The 17,467-nt window shown below is 43.8% G+C and overlaps 1 protein-coding gene across 4 annotated transcripts in view; it reads right to left on the minus strand.

Moving 5' to 3' along the window:
* Positions 1-314: 314 nt before the first annotated feature.
* The window catches only part of IMPDH1 (inosine monophosphate dehydrogenase 1), a 66,100-nt gene continuing 48,947 nt past the window's right edge, over positions 315-17,467 (minus strand). For 3 of the 4 annotated variants that reach the window (XM_088447435.1, XM_088447433.1, XM_088447438.1), the window contains 2 exons: positions 11,771-11,854; positions 1,307-1,410 (listed from right to left, as the gene is read on the minus strand). In XM_088447435.1, the coding sequence (XP_088303561.1) occupies positions 1,389-1,410; positions 11,771-11,854 (106 nt within the window). In that variant the 3' untranslated portion in view covers positions 1,307-1,388. Of the gene's footprint in view, positions 1,411-7,696; positions 7,714-11,770; positions 11,855-17,467 lie in introns of all 4 variants that reach the window. The other variant, XM_088447441.1, reaches the window with a different exon arrangement.

Consider the following 17,467-nt stretch of genomic DNA (forward strand, 5'->3'; position numbering starts at 1 on the left):
GTATATACTACTGCGTACAAACTATTCAAAACCAATTTTAAAGTGGACTTATAAAACATCCACTCATCACTTTCAAAGTAAAGAATATTATTTTCTAAATGTTTTTTTCCACAAAAAAAAAAGAGCACTAAAGAAACTCCAATTAAATTTCACTTGTGGCTATTTACCATAACTACAGCTAAAAGCCAACCATGATATTTTACGTAACAAAAAGTTAAAAACCTAAAAATTAAAAAACCTAGATGGAGGATAAATGGCACACAAAGCTTTCATGCTAGTTAAATCACAATATTCACAGTATTTCAAAACACGTGGACAGCTCAAGTTCCAGATTTATTGCTTTGTTTTTTTAAATCTGTTAAAAACATAACAAAAAACACCTTGCAAAGCAACATACATAAAAAACACCAATAGTAGTTAATTGAAACTGCATGTACCTTTCCATTACTCATTTCTAATAACTGCTTGGAAAACATATGCAATGGCAGATTTAAATAGGAAGGAGACACGCAGATACAAAAAACTAATTCTATTGATTCTGAGAGATGTTGAAATATACTTTGGAAATGCTTAAGATGCATGTTGGAACCAGAGTGACTTGTATTTTATTTGTTTATATTCAGAAAGAAAACTGAATGGAAGGATCCTTACTTCATTAATCAGTCTATCGTTGTAACATTTACCTACGCAGAACTTACTTTAATCAGCAGAGTGCCCTAGTCTGTTGAGTTAATCACTGCTGCATAAAGAGAAAATTACAGATAGTGACGTAACCCATAGGAAGAAAGAAACTGAAGGACACGGGTATACCTTATAGCACATACTTCCTCATCTTATAGTAAACTAATCCCTTAGTTTAGTCCCAGTTTCTGATGCCCAGATAAAAGAGCACACATCTGCAGATTGTAAGTATTACTACTGCATCACTTCTACTATTTCACACAATTTGGAGTGTGACAAACCAACTTTGTTTTCCTTTACTGTAATCTTCCAATGCATTGTTATCACTAACTCTCTAAATAAGAACTTAATGACACTTATTGTACATAGAGGAAGATTGCGGATAGGTGCTGCAGATGTAACAAAACTATGTGTAGCATTGCTAATTCACCACATGAAGAAATGGTATTTCAGCATGGCAATAATTGGTATTTCATGCTTTCAAGTCTCGCTCACACATCCCAAAGGAATGTGTCCTTAGTGCAAATACCATGCCACGGTGAGTCCGTAAACATTGCGGAGTTTGGATTTCCTGCATAATTGGGGACAGGGGAAAGACGAAGAGCTGGGGAGAACGGAGGTGGGTCTCTTCAATGCATTACGTGGGTTTGGCCGGAACCAGGGTAGGAATGTTGGGAGTAGACTGGCGATGGCTACGTCTCCCCGTTTCAGTATAGCCGCTTCTCGTAACTAGAGGACGAGAGAGAGGAACAAGCATGTAAACAGAGTTAACATTGAGGCACATGAAACCATCCACACAACCCATGATGACAACACAAAACAATAGTGATAGTTTAGACAAATACATAGCTTCTAAAACAGGACAATTATTGAAGAATATATATTGGTAAATTGTGAGAAAATAAATTAGTTGCAGCCAGAACAGGGATTTTTGACAATGCAAAATGGGAAACAAATTCTACTCACTCTACCATCTAAATTTCTATCAACGTGTATTTTACCCGGGGACTCACTTTCCAGGGTGGGTCCCTGGGGACGGGCTCCGCTGCGGCCAATCCCTGGCTCCTGAGTCGGCTGAGATGCTATGCGCTGCGGCCAATAGGATCCTGCCCTGTGTACCTCTACAAAAGCTGGCAGAAATGTCCTCCATTGCTGCCCCCTCCTGTGGAGACCTGGAGCTGAATCCAGGAGCGGGCTGGGCTAGTGGGCAGGGTGACAGATGCCCCAGGGCCGGTTCCATTTTTAGCACATTGGCCCGGCCGCTGTTATCTGCATGGGCTGCGCGGCACTGTCTATTGCCAGAGGCAACGTCTGGCCATTAAATCCAGAATTACAGTGCGGACACAATGCCAGCCCCCTTTCTATGCCAATCTCCTCACCTGCCTGCTTTCTGAGGACAGCGCGGCCATCGCCATTCAGTTACTGAATAGCCAGCCAGGCGACTGCTGAAAACGGACCGTTTTGCACCTGGCCTCAGCAGTCCCCAGCTTTCTGCCTCTAATCCAGTCTCCACTCTACCTCTAATAACCGGTATCCTGCGGCCTTCTTTTCCTGTCCCCGCCTCCTCCTCCTGTCTGCGGCTCCTATCAACCTCTAATACCCGGCGGAACCCAACTCCTTCTCCTGTCCCTGGCTACTCCACCTGTCCCTAGCTCCCCATCCACCACTTGCAATGCATAATTGTATGCATCACCGCTATATAAGAACAGTCTAATGCAGAAGAATTCACAGAAATCTACTGCAGAAAGCTAATTACCACAGCAGACTGCAGTCTCCATTATTGTAAATGGGGACTGCAATCTGACCTCAATGTACAAAACTGATGCTATTAGAGGTATCAGTTGGGCATGTGTGGAGCTCTAAAGCATAAATTATGATGGCACCCACAAATGGTCAGGTAGGACCCCATTTATTTATTTTTTTAAAGAGTGGAGGGTCCCTGGGACCCACATATTTTGCCACTCAGCGCAATCATGGTTTGTACTGAAACACCACCTTGCTATTACTGGCTAAACTGCTTAGATTCGTCCTGGGCCAGGGTAATTTTGGTTCAGGACAACTAGATGCAATCTCATGTTAAATAAGTTTCACTTTACTAGAATGGGAGGTCATTTAGTATATTCATTTATAAGGAGCCACCAAAATCCAGAGTACTGTACAGTAATGACGTGAGCCATACCACAAAAGATGTAGAGGACAAACCATACTGGATATTCAAGTAGCAATACAGTAGGTATATAACATGTGGCTTAAAAAAAAAATTAAAATAAAAACATACAGGTAATAAGATGCAAGGAGGCATAGGGGTATGAGGTGGGAGCAAATTAGACAGGAGAGATAGATTCTCAGTAGAGCTTTATATACAACGGACTTGCAATGATCTGGTCATCAGAATCTGTTTTCTTGTTGCCCCGAACAGTTTTGTCATGCCCTGACCCAAGTCATACCGTAGACTGCAAGCAGGTTAATTGATCAAAAAACAGAGGGTGTATTTGTCACTAACTGAAAAAAGAATCAAGATTGGGTATGGCCCAGTGGTTGTACCATGTTACAGTGCATTTGCCTCATTAGAATGTATGGTGGGGGTCCTGCTACCATAAAAACAATTCTGCTTATAAGCACACACTGCAGTTGCCAGTATCAGCGGTGCTATTTAAACGTTTGCATTCACATTGTGATCACATCCTGACATAAGGACGCCCACTTCCCCTTACTCACATCCGTATCAGTGTTCTCCCCAGAATGTTTTTCCAGCCGGGTGGCATCAAGTAGTAGCCGGGTGGGGGTCTTCGCAAATTATGCGTGCGCTGGGAAAAGGAGCATCTCCCTTACCATTCCTGCCCGACAGGTGTCAAGCTGAAGTAGTGCCCCCAGGCATAAACAGTGCCCCCAGACTGGCCCCTTATGCAGTGCCCCCAGGCTTAAATAGTGTCCCTTATGTAGTGCCCCCAGGCTGGCCCCTAATGCAGTGCCCCAGGCTTAGTGTGCCTTATGCAGTGCCCCCAGACTGATCCTGGTCCCAGCCCAGAATTTACCTTAACTTGCTCCCTGTTCCCTCGCACTGACTGGATCTAACTAGATCCAGCAGGTGCGTGGGGCAGGCTCCTTACGTCGCAGATGACATCACCCGCACACTGCATCACTGGGAACGCTTGCCTCTGAAGCGATCGGAGGCTTCTTTAGCCTCTGGTCACTTCGGAGGACAGTGTTCCACAGCAGGGGTCGGCGGGGGAAAGTGCCGGGCGGTAGGCTGTTTCTGCCGGGCAATGCACCCGCAGAAAACAGGCTGGGGAGAACACTGTATACCAGGGGAACAGAGCGAAGCAATCGGTAACATTGGACCCATACGCACACTTGCACAAGCCCTAACCTTACTCAGAAATTGCTAACAGCCACACACGCTATCAGTGCTTTGGCTGCTTATGGCCACGCAGTGGTTAATTTATGCAGGCCCCTGCAACGGCGTTGGAACGCACTGATGGCACGCCTGCGTTCGCCCGACCACCTCCCCGTCACCACCCACAAATGGCACTTCCTGTCAATCACTCTGCTCTGGGTCTGCGTAGCCTCAGCAATCGCAGCTCCAATCGCAATTGGTAGTTCGCGTATGCGCAGAGCACAAACATCAACCGATCGCGTGCGTTTTAGCATCTGCATTCCTTGCTGAATCAAGCCCTCAGTCCCATGATGCTCCAACGCTCAAGGTCATTAACTTTTAAGGATAAGTGGCAGATGCCGATGGTGAATGCCTATGAAACAGATAATGAGGCGATATAGGTGAAAACCTAGATAGTGAGGATTGGGCTGACATTGCTACGAACGTGGCTTCCAGTTCCATTTGAGTACGCATCAAAGAAAATGCCTATAAACTCTTTTACAGATGGTATTATGTCCTGTCAAGGCTACACAACATGTTCCCAGATGCCTCTAATTTGTGTCGGAGATGTGACACTGATATTGGAACTTTTTTTGCACACTTTGTGGGCCTGTCCTAAACTTGTTTCATTTTTGATTGAGATTAGATCCCTCCTCCACACTATAGTTGGTCTCTCTCTCTCTCTCTCTCTCTCTCTCTCTCTCATCTTCTAGAAGGTGCTAGTTAAATAAGTAGAATCTGATTGGTTGCTATGAGCAACAACTACACTTCTAAAAACCTGCACTTTATGAAATATAACTCTTAGAGTAACAATGCTATATATGGGATTTTCATAGTTCAACATACGTAGACATAACAAATAATGCAGAGGAAATAATGCAGGAGTACTGCACAGTTTTGAATAGCGTCAATTACATTACTTTGCACATGTACAGAAAAGTGACAGCATGCATATGCACCTATGTGGATTTGCTTGATTCTATCATAAATGCCTAGAGCAGTGGTTCCCAAACTTTCACACCACCACCATTCATTTCAGGACACCCCTAAGCCAAAAGTTTGTTATTGAGAAATTTAGAAAAAAAAATCATTAAGGAAATTATGCTTACATGCCATCCTTAGACTCAGTTATGTGGCGGTGGACAGGGATGCGCTTCTCTTTGTCCACATACAGTATTTTATGTTTTTGACTCTAAAAATTGACCATAAATAATTTGATTTGTTGCTGGACCACCAACCTGAGGCAGCCCTATAAGGGTGACACAGCACCCAGTTTGGGAACCACTGGCCTAGAGAGAAGATACAGACTAACCTACAGTACAACAAGAGTATATTTGACCAACTGCAAACACATGCAGATGTGAAACAGATGCATATATGCCAGAGAAAGAGTTAGTGGATGATGAAGACAGTCCACAACACTAGCACATTGCTTGAGATTGGCTCTTTCCAAATGCTGTGCTGGTGGGCGATTTAGCCATCGCTCAGGCATATAGGAGGGTATCACCTTCTCCAGGCCATCCTAGAAAGGCTTAGGGCGGCAGAACAGTTCCCAAGCACTGTGGAAGACAACATAATGTCTCTCCCCACACAATGCTGCCAGAAAGAGGCGTGGGCATAGCAACCATTGGTGGGGGGGGGGGGGGGGGGGAGGACCACCCCCTGCGCTGGCTGTGCTGCAAAGCTTGCAAGAATTTTTTTGGATAGAGCAGTCGGTCGGCGCACGTGACGTCATACCACGCCACTGATAGAGAAGCTGTGGCTTATGACTGAGGAGCACCAAGCATCAGTTATGTGTGGGGCTGGCTGTCGGGGGCAAGGGCTGACCCGTCTGGGGCTGGACTGGAGACAAGAGTCTGACAGCAGGGCTGGGCTGGAGGAACAGAAGGGGGCTAGGTGTCCATCACTGAAGGCACCATAGTCTTTTGGCCTCCTCTTTAATTTTGACAGAAAGATTATCTCAATTATCAAAAGGAATGTATAATTATTAATACCCCACTGAAAATACTAAAACCCAAACATAATTGCGCCCAGGGCCCCACCATTTCTGATGGAAGCGCTGGGCGTGGAATGCAGCGGAGGGCAAGTACAGCCATCCTTGCTGCCCTGGTCAACTGGATTTTGGAGTTAGTTTAGTTTTCTTTGTTACAACCCTATACCTTTGTGGCTGTCTTGTTGGGCAACAGTACAGGAGCTTGCTGGGATGGACCATACAGGGAGTCTGTATTTAGTAAACAAGGCACTGTGACAGTCCTCTTAAAAACTTTTATACATGGAGTCTAATGTATACGTTGGCATAAGTTACAAGACCCTCTTTCATTATATATAAAATTTTATTTTTTTTACTTTGTACTAAAGGTCTGATCTTAAAATCGATCAATCAATCATCATCGATGATTTGTTTGTGGGGCTAATTCACACATTTACTCAGACAATTTATACATTCCAGTTTCAAGCAACAAATGTATATGTGTGTGAACTAAACCAGGTCTGATTTACCATATTGCACCATGTTCTGATAACCAACTGCTTGCAGATGATCACACACACATACCAATGCAATTATTGTTTATCAGGATTTTTAAACCTGTCCAGAGTGCTGCTTGAACTGTGTGACACTAAAACGCAGTGAACATTTAGAGATGAAATTATTTCAAAAGATGAAGATTCAACAACTGTTCAAAAAGGAAGTTCACTTTTTATAGTGGTGGCCTTAAAGATATAGGACCTGATTCAGAGATGCATGCAAACCGATCGATTTTTAACTACTTAACATGTGCCAAACCGATCCACGCCCACTGCAATCGCAGAGAGGATTCGCGAGCATTTGGGGCAGGTAATAGGGGAGGGGGTGGCTAGAAAAACGCAGGCTTGTCAGGACAGTTTTCTGGGCTTGCCCTAGTGATCCTCTGCAACTTCGTACGCCAGCCCCTGGTGTCTTAGGAGAGATGCTCATTCTGAGACAGTACAGGCTTGCTCAGCGAGTGGTGGATGTTACACACCGGAAGTGGGAGTCTCTGTGCACAAGTTGACAGCTTAGGCATTAAGGCCCCTACACACTTCTGCTAGCGATTTGGTCGATTCCGACGAATCGGAATGTCAAATCGTTCATGTAGTGCATACACACTGCATGATATCGTGTAGTGCGCGCTCCTGTGGGGTCGTCAGCCGCATCGCCTGATATTTTGTACATGCAGTAAAATCAGACAGACAATGCGTCTGACGATACCATGCAGTGCTATGCAGCGGGGGGCGGCATATCGGGCACCGGATAGTCCAGTGTGGAGCGACCGATATATGGGCCCTTTGGCGCTGGGGTCGTGGGTCGCATTGCTGGGTACAGTCGTTTAGCGTGTACCCAGCTTCAGCATATTTTCGAAAGTCCGCTGTGGAACGGAACCGCAGCTGCAATGGGCACTGTGTGCATCTCTGAATCAGGCCCAGTGTCACTTTTTTTTTTTTTTTTAAATACTATAGTTGGCCATAACAGAAAATCTAATAGATCGTATGATGAGCTCAAACTTTAACACAGAAGGCTAAAGCAAGTAACAAATAGATACTGTATTTTCTGATGTCCTGGAATCATTAACTGTAACTTATCCTCCAGAAGACACAACAGATAAATGATCTGTTACTTACATGGCAGAAATGTATATCTAGAATGGATGCATGTGCAAAAGAAAGAGAGAAGATTAAACACTGACGGGGTTTTGAGGAGATGGAATGAATCTTCCTAATACCATCACCAATATCACAGACACAAAAGGGGTCAACAAAATCTTACAGAAGACAGTAGCCAAGAAAACAAACAAAGATAAAAAACACACAAGAACTAAGGTTTTATATTTTGTAAAAGGTTTATGTATTATATTTTCATGACCGACATCGAACATATATTCAGAAATTATATTAGCCAAGTGAATTCACAGCAAGAAATTCCTACGTGGGGCACTCTTTGTGTATTATGTCTATCATATTTAAAACATAACTTTTAATACATCTCCCTTTAGAAGACATGGGATATTTGACTCAAATGGATAGATATGGGGGTGTCATCCCATATAATCCTATAAAACATAACTTTTTTTTATACATATATGGATATAGGATACAACAAACCATAAAGGAAACAATTATGTAGATCCTTTGATGATCTGAATTCAGTGGTGATAATAGTAAGACATAAAACCTTCAATAAGTCCAATAGCAGGATCTGCGTGTGGTATCAACTGCTAATTATTGGCAAAAAATATTTGTCATCAATAGTGCATACATTGGCAATTAGCCGTTTGTGTGGTCTCGGTAAGAATACCAATATTCAAGCATATGTGCCTGTCATTTTAAAAAAAAACACGAATCAAGTGTGTTTTTTAAGAATGACAGGCACATATGCTTGAGAATATTGGTTGCGCTGTTGATATACTGTACAATATGCTGGCAGAGCTACTTGGATGATTATTGTAATATTAGTGACTAATTATGCAGGATCACTGATACATGCTATGTCAAAGTTATCAAAGATAATCTGTGTTTTGTACAAGTGTTTATCCACAGATTATTACCGAGACCACACAAACGGTTAATTGCCAATTTATGCACTATTGATGACAAATATCACTTGGCAGTAATTAGCAGTTGATACCACACACAGATCGTGCTATTTGACTTATTGAAGGTATTAAGTCTTACTAATATCACCACTGAATACCAATCATCTAAAGCAGTGGTTCTAAAACTCGGTCCTCAGCACCCCACACAGGTCACGTTTTCCATGTCACCCAGCAGGTGCACAGGTGTATTCATTACTCACTGGCACATTTTAAAAAGATCCACAGGTGGCGCTAAGTATTTCATTTACGATTAACATGCCCTGTTTGGGGTCCTGAGGATCGGGTTTAAGAACCTGTGATCTAAAGGATCTACATTGTTTCCTTTATGGTTTTTTGTATCCTATATCCATATATGTATAAAAAAAGTTATGTTTTATAGGATTATACGGGATGACCCATCCATATCTATCCAATTGAGTCAAATATCCGCAATTCTTTTAAAAGGGGATATATTAAAAGTTATGTTTTAAATATGACAGACATAATACATAAAGAGTGCCCCACGTAGGAATTTCTTGCTGAGAATGAGCTTGGCTAATTACAAATAATTTCGGAGTACTTGATATTTGATTCCTGGGAGTTCCTCCAGCTTTTGTCTCTTAATCTGTGGTTATTTCAACCGTATATACACATAATTTGCTGGTTACATTCTGATTTATATTTAAATCATGTGCGGGATATAATTTTGGAATTGATCGGACATATATTAGCAGAAGCTATCATCTTGTATGTGTTATGTGCCGTATTCCTGTAGGCACACAAGTCTGTCTTCTAGTGGAAGATAGAGAAACAGAAGGAGCCACTCTATGGTGGCTCTCTAGGTATTACTGCATCTTGCCATTGCGCAAGTCCTTATCTAGGTACAGCTTTTACACAATCTTAAAATAAATACACATAAAGAACATGCAGACATTAAAGAAATCGGTACAGAACCACAAAGGCACATGTATATGCATTTGAACTGCATGTTTCCCTACCTATGGGCAATTTTTTGTGCAGGTGAGAAAGGATCACATGTGAACTGAAGGGTCCCATCTGGTTTGTGTTTATTAATGTGTATATTATTTATATTGTGTGGGATGTATTATGGTATGAAGGAGTGTGACTCCTCTGTTGGAGGCAAGCAAGGTAAACTTGTTGTTACCTCCACACATTGGGCCAGATTCAGAGTTGTAGACAAACCCGATGGTTTGCGTATAACTCCAATCATTGGAGAATTGCACATGAACATAACCTGCACTGTGTATGCGCAGGTCTCCTCCTGCGAATGAGCTCACAGTGCCTCTAAGCTGCAGCATGATTGACATGCTGCGGTGGTTTGAGGGAGGGGAATGGGCAGCGACGGCCAACGTTCCAGAAAATGAAGGTGTGTCGCCCCCGTTTTCTGGGAGTGCTGATGCCAGTGTCTGCATCTTCAGACACAGATTTGCTGTCCTCTGCTATGGAGCTGCAACAGCCATTCTGAGTAGCCTTAGGCTCATTTAGATAGCCAATGCTATGACAGATGGTTGCGATGGTGATCAGATGTTGCGTCTTTGGACACAGTACTCCTCTGTGACGCTGTCAGGGGAAGTCTTTTGTACTCAGATGCCTCCTGTGACATTAGCATATTTTAGCATTGCTCGTGTAACGCTGAATCAGGCCCGGTACCAGTAACCTGCAATAAAGCCATATAACTTACAGCACTGCGGACAAGAGCACGTTACATCCTCCAGCAGGGAAGTGAGGATAGTACTACAAAGTTCAGCAAGGATTATAAACATTACAGGAATATATTACTCAGGACAGCCACTTTAGCAGTAATAAGATCTTTAAGAGGCAGATACAGCTGGATACTAAGTGATTAAATTACGTTAGGGCTTCCTTTACAAAAATAAATAAGTGTTCATCCCACCAACTTTTTCAAATCCTTGTTATAATTCACTATAGGTGGCCAGGGCGTTTACTGGCCAACTAGATCACCGGTTGGAACGAAACTGATGTAATGTATGGTAGCAAACAATCGGCTGATGGAGTGAAAACGCTCAGAACACCCGACAGCGGATATTCCAACTTGGTGGTTGAACCACTTTATTTTTACGGGCCAGACTCCCCTAAGGAAACCAGCCCTGGTGCCAACTGGCCTTCGGCTCGTTAGAATAATGTTGGGGGGACCCCACCAGTTAGGTTTACCTCCCCTATGGTTCCACAAGCCTAGGCTGCCTAAGTCCAGTAATAGTTATCCTGAAATTTGGAGGACCCCACGCCGGGTTTCCCCTGAAAATATTTCAGTCGAGTAGTCTGAAAGAGCCATGTCTTGTATGGAGTACAATGTTTGATTGTTTAGCAGATCAGAGAAGTTGTTCAGCTGATTGAACAGTTGGATAGTGTATGGCCAGCTTTACATGGCTCAATGTAACCTTATATAAAATACACCACTTCTCATGCAATAGTCTACCAAAACTCATAATTCCTTAAACCACAATTACAAACTTGAATGAACATAAGCACAGAACACCATCCAATCTACAAAACATACAGATATGTACTACAAGAGCAAGATTATAGGAGGTCACAGAAACAAGCATTATAAAAAGGGAAGATTTTAAATAGTAAGGTGCAACTAAACATAGCTGTAACTGTAATCCAAGACAGAATATAAACTCTCTCCATAGAATGCCACATTTGAGCCTAAATATACTTCAAACAAGTGTGAACGCAAGATGCATATTTACCAAATGTCCTCTAACCGAGGCACGTAATGAAAGCCCAACCACATACAAGCCAAGGGTGATGTTTTCTTTATTACTAATGCAAGACACATATATAAAGCCAGTTGTTTTGCAGAATAAAGAACTCACTACAGCATATGCAATCTTTGCTGCTGAGAACCTTTCAGTGGGACTTTATATAGCATATAAAAATGGTTCACAAATAGTTCTCCATTTGGTATGGACAGAGGTACATGTGCAGCTGCATTTTCTGGTGTTTAGCATACAACCCCTGTAACACGGAGTACTGCCCACACTGTAATGTGTATAAATAGACTAGGAACCTCGCCAAACATGCCTTACAGGGAACTACATATTCACAGCATCCTACAAGATGAGAGATGGGAACTTACGAATGGAGTCCATGGACACCACCTTCTACTTGTGCAGACATTGTTCTCTTTTCTAGCTTGAGCTCCCCAGAATACATCATGGATCTTCAAAGAAGAGGAAAAATAGGCTCATATAAATACATTTATACAAAACAAATAAATAAAAGTAAAAATTAGCCCTTTTATTTTAAGTAAAGGAATAATAATTCTGGCTGCTGAGACATTTAAATGGGTTAGTACACCATGGCACAATTTTCCAAAACTCCCCCATAAAAGTTAAACAGTGGGGTTCCAAGCTGCGGAACCCTCTCAGTTACTTTATACCACAGGTTCTCAAACTCGGCCCTCAGGATCCCAAACAGTGCACTACACAGAGGTCTCATGGTCCTGCACTACCCATGTTAGACAGGCATAAAGAAAAAGGTGTACCTTTATTTAGGTTTGCTCTATGTATGCAGTTCAAAAGATAGTATTTAATATCGCTATAATCATAGCAAGTTGAAGAAAAAGATTTTAGGCATATTTTGTGGGCTTAATTAAAACTAACAGTTTGTAAAAGAAAGTTTTTTTTTTTACGTGTGCCTATTTTTCCGCAATGTAATGTCAATTAATGAAAAAGCATAGCTGCTAATATATGTTACCAAGCATGCGCTGTCTAACTAATAAATGATGTAAAATTCACATGGGTAGAAAAGTTTCCTAGTGAAAGCAATGATTCACTAAATGAAAATCAGCCTGGTCTTGAGAGAGCATATTTGCGCAAACCCCTGGGGCTAAAATGGTTTGAAGTTATATTGGCCAGGGGGAAGTCACCCTATTAACCCATTGTGGTGTACTTCCATTCCTTGCTAAACCCCTTGTGTTCAACACATTCCATCCCATTTAAAAGGACACTACTGCTTTACTTTTAAGATAAGAGACCTTAAAATGTGGTGTCGGATGATGTGTTGATGTGTAGAGCCGATGTCTCTAGCCTGTACACTTGTATTCCGCACAATCAGGGTGTGGAAGCATTTAGAGCTTTGATTGTTGGTAATCCTTTGCATGTTGGTTCTCCGGCTGAGTTCTTCTTAAAATTATTGATACTGGTTCTCATTAGGAACTGCTTTATCCATGACAGTAGATATAATTTACAAGTATCAGGAGTGCGATGGGGTCCTCAGTGGCCCCATCGTACGCAAATGCATTCATGTATCAGGTGGTACAACAGTTCTTTTATGTGGAGCCCTTTACCTACATTATATAGACAACCTGCCTGCAATATGGAAAAGTGGGAAGGAATCTCTAGTTAGAGTATTGGAACAACAAAATAACTCAGACAGCGTGGTCAAACTGACAAAATTAGCAATACCAGTATAGAATATTTGGACGTGAACATTGCACTGCATAGTGGCAAATTGATCACCTCCTTATTTTCCAAGCCGACACACAGGAATACACTGCTGCGACATGACAGCTTCCACCCTCTCCCACTTCGTAAAGGCTTGCCTTACTCCCAATTTTTGCCAGCCAGACATATAACCTCAGACCCCAGATAGAGCATAACCTAAATGATATGCTTGAAAATTTTTTAGAAAGGGGCTATAAACAAAATGAGATGGAAAGATTAAAAATAAAGGACATGAATACCCCATAGGCCTTAACGCTACAGGCAGGTAAACACAGTCATAAACTGCCTGTTTACACCAGGAGTGGAGTAATTACAAGAAAGGCCAAACATTGGTGGCCATAACTTCAGACCCGAAATCTACCCTCATTACTTCAGACTAGGTTATTACCCAGCTATACTAGAGGTAAACATTTTTAGGGATTGCCTAGTTAAACTTGACATCATTGGCTTGGATAAAAAAAAAAAACAACCCACACAAGCTTGATGTGAATAAGGGAGTTTATAATAATGCAAGTACTGTTAGTAAAAAAATTATTTTTTATTAACCCTTAGAAGCCTGGTGTAATTACATAGATAACTTCATATGAAGTGTTTCCACCGCATTATTTTATGGTTTTCATGGTTTATTTCAGTTTTTATTGGGTGTGCACGTCAGTATCCCCAAGCCGTACAAATTATGCCTTATGGTATTCTAGTATACTTTAAGATACCTGGTATGTTGTAATATGTGTACACGGGCTATAGACTATGATTGTTAGTATAATGACAAATATGATACAAAAAATGCCTAAGACAAGTGGCCAGTTGTTTATAAGTTTGCTAGTTACATAGCCGGCTTCTCGGGACGCCAGGTGGCGCAGTCTGATGTCACTGCGCGTGGCAGGATTATAGCAGCCAGTGTACACCAGGTGAGTCCTATGGGGGTAATTAAGGTTGTTTGGTGGGGTACTTAGGGTCTCTCTCTCTCCTGAGAGCTGGCCTGCGGCACTGTTCACTCTCCTGGAACAAACTCGTTTGTCCGTACAGCTTATCATTAGGGTCCTGTAGAGCTTTATTGAAGATCCATGTACAAATTTAGCACTTTAAAAGGCGCATATCCACTACACAATATAAATGAATGATAATGGAATTTTGGTACCTACCGGTAAATCCTTTTCTCTGATTCCACAGGGGACACTGGAGGTTGCTTACGCTGGGGTATAGAGGCGTGGATAGCTGAAGCTGGCACTTTAAATAATTTAGGTGTGAAGCTCCTCCCCCTCTATGCCCCACCAGCCCTCAGTTTAGAAAATGAAGACCGAGAGGAGATGGAGAACAAGCGGAGTAAAAGGGAGAGAAGAACACACAATAATGAAAACATAAGACATACGGAACAAACCGAACGGGCAGGCTAAGAGCGCAGAGGTGGGCGTCCAGTGTCCCCTGTGGAATCAGAGAAAAGGATTTACCGGTAGGTACCAAAATCCCATTTTCTCTTTCATCCACTAGGGGACATTGGAGGTTGCTTAGGCTGGGGACATCCCAAAGTTTTCCGCACGGGTGGGAGCGCTCTGCAGATCCTGTATAACAAGACGGCCAAAACGTGATGCTGAAGCAGCAAACGTGTCAAATCTGAAAAAAAAAAAATTTCAAATGTGTGAACAGAAGACCAAGTGGCCGCACTGCACAATTGTGACGTGGAGGCTCCCCTACCGGCCGCCCACGACGCACCCACAGAACATGTGGAATGAGCTGAAAAGGACGAAGGAGGCCGACGTCCAGCACTAACATAAGCCTGATGAATAGTCAGCCTATCCAACGTGCAAACGTCTGCTTAGAGTTGCCCAACACCTCCGAACAGCATCATAGGACAAAAAGCGACTTATGGAGGGACGCTGTCCTGGCAACATAAATGTGGAGAGCACTAACCACCCCCAAGGTAGAAGAATCACCCGAGTCCTCTACCAACGACGGAACCACAATAGGCTGGTTGATATGGAAACAGACAACCCTGGGAAGGATGGCGGCTACCGTCCAGAGTTCCGCCCTATCAGCATGAAACACAAGGTAAGGTGGCTTATAAGACAGAGCACCCAAGTCTGGAACTCTACGAGCTGAAGCTAGAGCCAGAAGGATGAAGGTCTCCAAGGACAATTACTTAAGACCAACCGCTTCCAAAGGTTCGAACAAGGTCGACTGAAGAAACAGAAGCACTAAGTTCAAATCCCAAGGAGCTACCGGAGGTACAAAAAGGAGGCTGCACACGCAAGACCCCCTGAAGAACCGTCTGCACCTCAAGGCCTAATTTGCGTTGAAAGAAAATGGAAAGGGCAAAAGACCTGCACCTTTAAATTTCCAAGGCGAAAGCCATAATCCAATCCAGTCAGGATGAAAAAACCTAGACGGAAAACCCCGACATATAAGAACGCCAGATTCGATGATAATGCGCAGCTGAAAAACTGGCTTCCTGACGTGCAGCATGGTAGGAATAACAGAGTCTGGGATACCTCTACGTCTTAAGATATCGTCACAAGAGCCAGCCCGTTAAACTCAGCTGCACTAAGTTGGGGTGGACGAAGAGACCCTGCTGAAGAAGATCCGGACGCAGAGGAAGGGGCCACAGGTCGTCTACCAATAGGGACCGAAGGTTCGAGAACCAACTTCTCCGAGGCCAGCTTGGAGCCACTAGAATGAAAGAGGCAGACTAGTGTTGTATCCTCTTGAGAAGACTAGCAAGAAAAGGAATCGGAGGAAAAATATGAGATATGGTAAGAACTTACCCTTGTTATCTCTATTTCTACGAAGTCCATAGGGTTCCACAGGATACCTTGGGGTATAGGTGTGACGTCAGTCGCAGGGCACCAAAGAGTTAAGCTCTCAGCCTCCCAGGATGCACTAGGTCCCCCTCCTATACCCCGCCCCTGGGCCAAGGCACCTCAGTTAGTTACCAAGCCATAGGCCGGAGGAGGAGAAGGAAGAGAGAGAACAAAGATCTGGACACATACAAGAATCACATTCTCACCAGAGGGAGACGGAAAACCGGTGACCAGAGCAAAGCCCATCTGCAGCACAGGTGCGACAGGGCGGGAGTCCTGTGGAACCCTATGGACTTCGTAGAAATAGAGATAACAAGGGTAAGTTCTTACCATATCTCATATTTTCTACTTCAGGGTCCATAGGGTATCCACAGGATACCTTGGGGATGTCCCAAAGCAGTATCCTTTAAGGGTGGGGACGCTCCTGTGCAGAAAGGAGAATCCGCCGCCCGAAGGAAGCATCCTGAGAGGCGAAGGTGTCAAACCTGTAATACCTCACGAAGGTATGGACAGAAGACCACGTAGCAGCCTTGCAGATCTGAACTGCCGAGGCACCACGTCGAGCTGCCCACGAAGGACCCACAGACCTAGTGGAATGAGCCTTCAGAGAAGGAGGGACCGGTAGGCCTTCATGAAGATAAGCTTCAGAAATAGCCATACGGATCCAGGCTGCCAAAGTTTGCTTTGAAGCAGGCCAACCCTTTTTACGGAAGCCATAGAGGACAAACAAAGCGTCCGACTTCCTAAACGAAGAAGTGCGGTCAACATAAGTCCTTAAGGCCCGCACAACATCCAAAGAGGCCTCACCCACGGAAAGACCCGGTGAGTTAAAGGCCGGAACAACTATTTCCTCGTTAATATGAAACTGGGAAACAACTTTGGGAAGAAACTCGGGCCGAGTGCGGAGCACTGCCCTGTTCACATAAAAAACCAAGAAAGGGGGTCTACAAGAAAGAGCCCCTAACTCAGAAACACGTCTGGCCGAAGCAATGGCCAGAAGGAAAACAGTCTTAGCTGTTAGCCATTTAAGATCCACTGAGCCCAGTGGTTCAAACGGCGGTCCTTGGAGAGCCCTCAGGACCACAGCCAAATCCCAAGGCGCCACAGGTGGAACAAAGGGCGGCTGAATGCGGAGAACACCCTGCATAAAGGTGCGCACATCCGGGATTGTAGCAATCCTACGGTGAAACCAGACAGATAGGGCCGAAACCTGTACCTTCAAAGAAGCAAGGCGAAGCCCATGATCTAGTCCCGCTTGCAGGAAGGCGAGAATCCGAGACAGACGAAACTCCCGCGGTGCATAACCTCTCGGTCGACACCACTGGAAGAACGTATGCCACACGCGATGGTATATCCTCGCGGAAGACGGTTTCCGAGCTCGTAACATGGTACGCACCACAGAGCTGGAAAACCCCCGGGACCTCAGCATGGCCGTCTCAACAGCCACGCCGTCAAAGACAGCCGAGTCAGGTCCGGGTGAAGGCAAGGACCCTGAGACAGAAGGTCCGGTCGTAGCGGCAACCGCAGAGGAAT

The sequence above is a fragment of the Taudactylus pleione genome, unplaced genomic scaffold, assembly GCF_031769625.1.
Source record: "Taudactylus pleione unplaced genomic scaffold, aTauple2 ptg000019l, whole genome shotgun sequence".
NCBI classification, from domain to species: Eukaryota; Metazoa; Chordata; class Amphibia; order Anura; family Myobatrachidae; genus Taudactylus; species Taudactylus pleione.